Genomic DNA, 9,235 nt, shown 5'->3' on the forward strand with positions numbered 1-9,235 from the left:
GAAAATAATTTCTACCATATCTTTTTGGTCAAAAGCCGCATAAAGCAAGCACACCGCACCCATATTGATATTTGTGGTAATAGAAGAGGAGAGGACCTCACAAACACAATGTCATTGGGCATTTAAGAATCCTCAATTCAGTTGGTATATCACTATCTTGGTATGCTTGTGTTTATTCTATGTTTCTATTGGCACATACGAGGATTGTTATCTCAGAAAATCAATATTGTAGATACTAGGTAGATACTAGATAGTGAAGCATGTTTTCAGCAATTAGAGTGACGTAAATCTAAATCATTTTAACATGGAAGAAGATGCTCTTCATTTGAAACAAACTCTCTCTATTTTACTCTTGTTCCAATCAAGTTGAAAATTCAGTTAAATTATTAGAGAATAAATTGCAATATACATCCTTAAATTGTGGGGGTAATTTTGACTTTATCCCCTAAAGTTCAAAATTTTGGATCTGTATTACATTTTGATTTCAATTCTTCCATCTATGTCCATTATTGATGACTGATATATCTTTTAAGTGTCACATAAGCCTAGGAGACATTTGTTGAAGGAGGATTGCATTATGGTGGGAAAGAGGAAAAAAAAAAAAAAAAAACAAAGGCCAAGCTGGGATCGTAAGGGCAACTGGTGGAGAGAGAGAGAGAGAGGAAGTAATGGAAAATTAGAAAAAATAATTTTTTCTTTGCTGAATATAAAGTACATTGACCTACTTAGTGAGCTCAAAATGACTTAATTTTGAATAAAAAAAATTATGTAGTTTTGATTTTATATGCCAATTTACAAACAAATCAGAAACGAATATGGATGGAAAGACTTTAGTCTAAACACTAAATAATATTAACCGTATGAATCCAAAATTTTTAGCTTCAGGAGGCAAAATCAAAATTACCTTCAAACTTATAAAAATCCAAAAAATCCACAACACGTGGATAATGTATGCAAATACTATATAGGCATACCAATACAAATCACCAAGTACAAACCACACATCCCCACCCCTATAAACAAAGAGAAAACACCCATTTATTAAATAATCAAAATGGAACATGAAAAACAGGTCAGTAATAATGTCAAATCATATAATGGAAATCCCCCGGGGATGGCATTTTTAATGGGGGAAGATGTATACCAGGAAAGATGGGGTCGCATGCTGCATGTGGTGCTGGCAAGAGAAAACTCCAAGCACTGGTAGTGAGCTCTTGACTATTGTATGCAAGAAGTGATAGGCCACCACGATCCTACTGATTACATCACAAAATTTTCGAAAGAAGTTTATCCATTGGCCTCCTGCAAATGACCCGGCCACCCAATTTTTTTTAAAAAAAAGGAAAGAAACAAAGATGCTAATGCAGACAATAATGATGATGGAACAAGCACATGAATATTTAACATTAAAAAATTAGTAAAAGCAGGAACTAGCATTGAGTAAGAGAGTGAACGAAATTATTCACACCAAATGTGGTGTTTACGAGGTGAACGAAATTCTGACTTGGTAAACCAAACAATGAAAAATTAATATAAAAATAAGTTCATCAAAAGCTTTGTTGCATTAAGCTTATAATAACATATTGCAGTTAATCTTCTGTAGTTATCCAATTGACTAGTTTAATAAATCATGCAAAATTAGCGTGCACTATTTTGTCTTTGTTCCCTTTGTCTTTGTGTGACATACTTGGGACTTGAGGCAGAAAAGTTGGACTCAATCTTCGTTATGAACGCACGCAAGCAGCCTCCAAGAGATGCCTTCCTCTTTCAAATTTAAGAGGTTGTGTATAAAAGTAAAATTCTGTTTGTTTTTTAGTATGGTGCACGTCTTCTTATCAATAATTTAATGTTGTTTCTTTGCCATGCGTTTGTTCTATTAAAAAATCGTATCATTTTTCACTGAGTCAACACACATGCTCCTTGGCCATCTTAACAGCCAATCCACATGCAATGTTTTGTTTAGAGTATCAGAAACGGTGAAACCAATCAAGCTTCAAACGGAGCAAGAAATAAGTCCTAGAGTCTAGCCTAATTAAGTAATTTTTGTTCTTTTATTTATACTAATACCATCCAAATTTCAATTATGTTATTAAAATATTTCATTTAGTTTACATATGATTTTATATTTGGCACAGTGCTAATTACATTCCAAATTTTCATCTCTCTGTGGAAAGTTACAAATACACTTGGTAGGCCCCAGAATCCACAACCTCACCTCACTTTCCATCCTATTATTATGAAGGAACAAAGTGTCATTTGAGAAAGAGTTCATAGGCACAAATTTTTCATTCCTCCCAAACTTCACTTCTGTCTTCTCAATAAGTGAAAGAATATAGCAGATTAGAAACATCATAATGAGTATCAATTACATGATAAAAATGTATGGTAAAATCATTTATCATGACTTAAGATTTTGTGTATAAGCAACTGTCATGATCTACTAGTTGAAAGGGAAGGGCCCTGCATCTGCAGCAGATGAAATGTAGTTTGAACTTTCAAGAATATAAAAAACATAGGAACTGGGAGAAAGAAAATTGATTGTGGCAGCAAGAAAATATACAACGTGAAATCCTCGTGATCACAAATCATCTGATACTGATTGTCACCAAAGGAAGGAAACCTAGTCCTGACTCATATTCTCCCAATGTCAAAACATCAGACTTGCCTTTAAGGAGTCTACATCTGAAATTAAGCAAAAACAAGGAAGAATGAAGACCATTTAGAGCATAAATCCGTGACCAGAGTAATAGATGTGTACATGAGCTCTAGCTCAAATGGCACCTCCCCTCTAAAAAGTGCAAAGCAGATGGTGAGGCCATGGGTTCAAGCCCACTAGGTGCATGAATAACTTACCAATAATTTTAATATATATATATATATATATACACGCACACATGAGGCAATGATGAGCTTCTAGAATTCAGTAGATACAAAGGTTTAAGTCAGACAATTCTAAATAATTTTTTCCATCAGAACTTGTCTATGGTGCCTGGGAGTTCACTTATAGAACTGAATGAGGCTTGAAAATAATTATTTCAAAGAAACTTAAAGTAAATCAAAGGGCTTTTCCCTGAAATTCCACGCTGCTATCGATAGGAATTTAAGCAAATGAAAGAGAAAAGGAGTGTTAATCTACTATGAGAACCATGAAGCCAGAGGGCACAACATACAACAGATCAATGACACTGAAAATCAAAGGTAGACAGAAGCAATATGTTTCCAAAATGATAAACCCTCATTTAATTCATTTATAGTATCCACCCTACATATGATTCCTCTAGTGGAAGAAAGATAACCTTTTGGAATAGGTAATGGGTCAAGTATCTGAAATTGCAAAAAGTGCATCTCGATAATGCATTTTTGGGTGCAAAATGGCATAAGGAGCATAATTGGTTCTTATGTTACACTTTTATTTAGACACACACAGTATCTTGCATAGGGCTTAACTCAGTCTTTTTCTTAGTTGAATCTTCAATATATGGAAACTGGATTTAGCTTGTCATAATCAAGGTGAAAACTGTGTCAGAAGTGGAGTTTGCAGAAGGTATCTGTACTATCAAATAAATAAGTATTTTAAAAGATATGTCAGCATCAATGAGGCCAAAGATCTTTTTTTTTTTTTTTTTTTTTGATAAATAATGAAAGTTCATTAATCAAAATAGCCAGGTACACCAGAAGTGTACATGGATAGGAGTACATCAAGCTCGTAAATTACAATGATTAAGCATATTTAAAAGATTAGAACATGAAAAAGAATTAAAACAGAACTCCAATCAAGCAAAGAGTGGAGGAGGAAAGATTCAATCTCAAGAATCGACCGTTCCTTTCCCTCAAAGCATCTAGTGTTCCCTTCTCGCCAAATACACCATAAAACACAATGTGGGACATCCCTCCACAAGTCAATGTTACAATGTCTACCAAAAGGGCCTTGCCAAGCTGTAAATAAATCCGTAACGCTTTGTGGCATAACCCAAATCACACCAAAAAGGGCTCACACCATAGACCATAGCTCGAAAGCAATGGGACAAAAAAGAAGAAGATGATTTACTGATTCCCCACTCCTTTTACACACATAATGACAGGGACACCCTTGTTCCATAATCTATCAAGAGTCAAAATCTTACCTAAAGCGGCAGTCCACAAGAAGAAAGCAACTCTAGGAGGGATCTTTGAGCGCCACAAAGGTTTCCAAGGAAAAAGAGTGTCAAGGGTCGAGGAGTGAACAGCTGGAAATCTACCCGCGAGACAAACTTGAGATTTACCATATCATTAAGGCCCTCCATCCCCTTGATGCTCTGAGGAAAATTTTATAGTTTGAGAGACAACCAAATAAACTTGCCACTCAGATATTTGTCTTTTATTATCCCACTTGTCATTGGTTTTCATAAGATCAACATCAGACTACATATTAGCTCTTAATCTGTTCAACACCATGCATGGATGTGGTGTGGAAATCTTAGTCTTTACAACAAGATATCTAAAGCAATGGCTAAACTTAAGTCTAGGTGTGGACCAACTTTTTAAAACAAAAGCAACACTTAAAAACATATTTTTTAAATTGCTCTCCATTGCTACACAAAGGTCCCGTAATTGTGTACAAGGCGAAACGGAACATACTTTAAGCTGTCCTTTTCTTTATTTGTTGTTGCCTTTTCAGGTAAGAGATAGCTAAAGCACAACTCAGCTTAACGAAGCATTATCAAAGCCTACTTGATACATCTTTAATCATAACTGCCAGCAGTCATGTATATATGCAAAATTCTCACTGTTCAGCTCAATCTAGGGCCACATACTTCTTTCATTTCAGATATTCATGGCTTTTTAAAAATATATATTAACAAGGGGTGCAAAACTCTTTGAGCACCTAACTAATCTGTGGAGTGCAGACATAGATAGTCCCCTGTCTCACACACTGTACTCCCAAAGAGTTGCTTGGATTCTAGTTAGGAAAGTCAAACTCAATACTCCATTTGAGAGATCATGACTTCAAGGAACAGCTAGACCAACCCCAAAAAGAGTCATGGCTTTATCTACTGCCTCAAACTCAATGCCATCAAATTCTCACAATCATCACACAACCATTTTGACTTCAAGTGTTGGTTTTTCCTAGGAGATCCAAATTTAGCCACATTTTCACTAAAGGAACCTCCTACATGATGCACTTCACATGATCATACATAACAGGCAAGTCTAAAATAAAATTCTTTCTCTACAATACAGTTATAGCATCTTCCCCGTGAATATCCAGAGAGTAAAAATAGCAAACCAAAATAACACAGTTCTTTCTTATTCAAACAAAAACAACATGCATTGCAACAAACAATGATGCAATCACAGAAACGAAAAAACATCATTAAGAACCTTTTTGTCAAGAAGATTTAATAGAATCAACAAACCCACTACTCAGCAATCTCTCCACATACTTCCCCAATATATCCACCTCCAAATTCACCTTCTGCCCAACATTCTTCAAAGGAATCACCACCTTCTCCTGAGTATAAGCTACCAACATGAAATTAAAGCATTCCTCATCATCAAACACATCCACAACTGTCAAACTAGTCCCATCCACAGCAATAAACCCTTTGGGCACTATATACTTCAACAACTCCTTCCCAGTCTTCACCTTGATCCACAAGGAATCCCCCTCAGGCTCCTTTGACACTATCTCCCCAGTCCCATCCACATGCCCCTGCACAAAATGGCCCCCCATTCGGCTCGTGGGCTGCACTGCCCGCTCCAAATTCACGAGCGAGCCTGGCCCGAGCTCGATCAACGAGGTCTTCCGTAGTGTCTCCGGCGCTAAACCGACAGTGAATTCGGACAATTGGGTATCGAATTCAGCGACCGTTAAGCAGGTACCATTAACAGCAATGCTGTCACCGAGATTTACGCCTTCAAGAACGGTCTTTGCGGCTATTCTCATGTCGAATCCGCCATCTTCGGCGATACCCAGTTGCTTAATCTCGCCCACTTCTTCAACTATGCCGGTGAAGAGGCAACAGATGTGGGATTCGAATCGAGTTCTCAAATGGGTTTTTGGGTTTTTTTGGATTGGGAGGAAGAGAGAGAGAGTTGAGGGTTTGAAAATGGGGTTGAATTTGAGGTGGGGTTTGGGTGAGATGGCAGGGGGAGTGAGAATTGAGGCTCTTGGAAATGTGGGTTTTGGGATTTTGGAGAATGATGTGAGAGAGAAACAAGAAATCGCCATTGAGGAGGTGGAAAATTAGGGAAGATCAAGCAATGAAAGGAGAAGAAGAAGAAGAAGAAGAAGACAAGAGCAAAACTCTGAACCTCGGTGGACAAATAGTCAACCTTAACCACTGTCGGAGCCACTGTTCAGATGGACTCGTTGTAAGAAAAATAAATATAATAATAATAACAACAACGTCGACGACAATAACACACACAGCAATGTGACTAAATAGCTATATGGCTATTTTAGATCCACCAAAACACAAAAAACTATCACCTAGCAGTGGAACTATAACTATTTTTTTAGTTTCATTGCTACAATACACATCTATAGATAGATGTGCACTGAAAGCTAAAAAAATAATATTTTATTAAATTTCTCTCTCCTTTCATTTAAAAAATATTTTTTCTTCCTTCCTTTTTCTCTCTCCGGCTTCTCTTCTTTCTTCCTTTTTCCTTCTCAAATTTTTTTTCTCTCCCTCATCAACTCTCTGCTTCACCGATCTGTTTTGGGTTCATCTTCATCACTGTCCCACGTCGCCAACTCATCTCGCCCAGTCCTTCATCGACGATCTTCATCTTCATCGATGTCCCATGCCACCGACCCATCTCGCCCAGTCCTCTATCTCACCGCCAATCCAAACTCCATTGCCGACCAAAGCTTCATCGTCGATCCAAGCTCCACTGGCACCGCCTTCATCGAACTCAATAGCGCTGCGGATTTCGTGGTTGGATTTTGTGGCTGTGGCTAGATTTCGTGGTGGCAATTTGGCTGGATTTCATGGTGGCTGTGGGCAATTGTTCTTGGTTGGTCATGGTGGTGGATCGGTTTGTGGTGTTTTTATTGTAGTGAGATGGATTATTTTATTGTAGTAGATATATTATTTTATTGTGATGTTTCTATTATTTTATTGCATTGATAACTAAAATAGATCCACTACTACAGCATGTGTGTAGGTAAAATAGTTAAAGTAACTTTTGGTGAAGCTAAATAGCTAAATTTTTAGCTCCACTGCTATGGATGCTTATAAGGCTTTATTTGCATTTTCATGAACTTTAACTCACAACCAAAAATCGGTGGGGCCCATAGGTAGCATATGCTTATTTAGATGAGTTTCCAAACCATTAACTTAGTGATAATATCTCATAATTTTGAGTGTTGGGTGAACAATTTTGGAAACACGGTGAGACTGTTTTTAAGTTAAGAGTTTTGAGTTATTAGTGGCAGTTTTGTAAATTTCCAGCAAACACGGGTCATACAGTAATGTCTCGTCCCATCACTGCAGACTTTTGTGAGCAACATATATTTTTCCTCATTACTTTCCCAACCACCAAACCATACTCTTCTTCATCACTTTCCCTTTTCCCTTCTCCCAAACCCACAGCACAAGCAAAACTCGGTCCAAAAGCATTCTTGTAATCCATCCGAAAATCTTTTGCTCCAGTTCCGCTGATCAGCACAAGGCCCAACTCCAACAAAGCTTCGTTCACCAATTCCATTTTCAGGTGAGACCCAAACGCTCCCCTTTCATCTGTTTACATGCCTACAGCAGCTGGGTTTTGCCTTTTCTTTTCTTTTCTTTTTCTTTTTTTTTTCCATGTTCCTCCATTTCTTCACTGTGAATGCTTGGTTAAGAACAATGTCTCAGTATAGCTACTCATGCATATTTTTTTCTTTGTATTTACTCTCTACGTTGGCTGTGAATGCTTGTTTACTCTTGAATACCCTTCATGTTTATGCCTCTTTTTTTGTTTTGTTTTTTTTGTTTTTTAGAAGTTTCTCTGTCTTGTTCCTTTATTAGAACCATGGTATTATGAACAATGTCTCAATATTTATAACCATGTATTGTGAATGCTTTGCTCTGCTTTTGGCTTGGACAAAAAAAATAAAAAAATAAAAAATAAATAAATAAAATAACTACCCTTGTTAGAGTACTCTACCTGTATGCCGCTGTTTTTTTTTTTTTTTTTTCTTTGCTTAATCCATGCTGTGGGTTCCCCTACTTATTTGCTCTATTGTCTGACTTGATTGGGAAAAAAAATTGTCAGCTTTTTAGTGCATGTTTGCAACACATCAAGAAACATGTACCCCTTCATAATTTTTTCATATTAATTTATTTGACGAAGATGAAGCAGTGTTACTAATGAAAATAAGATGATACCTAACACATCTTTAAATCTAACTTGGATCACATACACGGATCTCATGAAGTGCCATGATGGGGTTTCATCTTTAGAATTTGATATTTGTGGTTGTTGTTGGTATTATTGTAGCTAACCATAAAGGGTATTTCTTAAACTGCCTATGTATTCACTGTCAATTAGTTAAATGAAATCTTTCAATAGTATGTTGTTGCTTTGGTAAGTGTTGTTAAACCTCCACACCATGGATGGCATTGAATACATGGAAATGTTTATTGTTTATATGTGATTGTTACATGATTAGAGGTTGTTTTTAGATGGCTGGGGATTTAAGGGGGTGGGATGATGACTGTGTCGATGAATTATGTGACATTGTCTTTGGCCAATTCCTGCTGGGTAATTTTGCGGAAGGTGTTCCCAGTGAGCCATTGTGGGATGTGATCACACACACTCTCAACGCTTGAACTGGGAAGGAGGATAGGTGAGGGGCAGAAAATGAGAGGCAGAGAGAGGGCTTCTCGAAGATGTGAAGGTCATGTTGGGGTTTATGCCCTAAAATCGAATTTATTGGCATGTCATAAATAATTAAATTGTTTAATTAGATGAGACTATTAATAATTGAACTAATGGGACATTATCATAGTCCTTGAGATGCATTGTATGTGCTTTATGTGATTTAGTCACAGAAGATATAAATCACAAGTTCCTTGTAAACTGAAAGGTAGTTCGTAGTAGGTGATGAAATTGGGCGTTTTATCTGCGAAAACTATAACACATCAACTAAGATGATTTATCTTGATCATGTAAGTGGAGACTTCTAGTTGATGTGTTGATGTGTCTTAAGAGTTAAGACATATTGAACTGGACCACTGTAAGATTAATTATTCAATCAACAACT

At 36.8% G+C, this 9,235-nt stretch overlaps 1 protein-coding gene across 3 annotated transcripts; it reads right to left on the minus strand.

The window, feature by feature from the left end:
- Nucleotides 1-890: 890 nt before the first annotated feature.
- On the minus strand, nt 891-6,429 carry LOC115956757 (riboflavin synthase). Of its 3 annotated transcripts, none has more exons than XM_031075056.1 (2): nt 5,362-6,429; nt 891-1,302 (listed from the first exon to the last, which is right to left on the minus strand). In XM_031075056.1, the coding sequence occupies exon 1, from the start codon at nt 6,209-6,211 to the stop codon at nt 5,369-5,371; it is 843 nt and encodes a 280-aa protein (XP_030930916.1). In that variant the 5' UTR covers nt 6,212-6,429; the 3' UTR covers nt 891-1,302; nt 5,362-5,368. The 3 variants fall into 3 exon arrangements, with proteins under 3 accessions (XP_030930916.1, XP_030930914.1, XP_030930915.1); XM_031075054.1 differs by lacking the exon at nt 891-1,302 and adding an exon at nt 2,277-2,682 and having other exon boundaries at nt 5,362-6,427; XM_031075055.1 differs by lacking the exon at nt 891-1,302 and adding an exon at nt 3,629-4,295.
- Between the last annotated feature and the right edge of the window lie 2,806 nt (nt 6,430-9,235).

This window comes from Quercus lobata, chromosome 8 (assembly GCF_001633185.2).
Source record: "Quercus lobata isolate SW786 chromosome 8, ValleyOak3.0 Primary Assembly, whole genome shotgun sequence".
In the NCBI taxonomy this organism is placed as follows: domain Eukaryota; kingdom Viridiplantae; phylum Streptophyta; class Magnoliopsida; order Fagales; family Fagaceae; genus Quercus; species Quercus lobata.

Excerpts from the sequence above, each read along its gene's own strand:
- LOC115956757 (XM_031075056.1), bottom strand. The coding sequence starts at position 6,211 with ATGGCGATTTCTTGTTTCTCTCTCACATCATTCTCCAAAATCCCAAAA.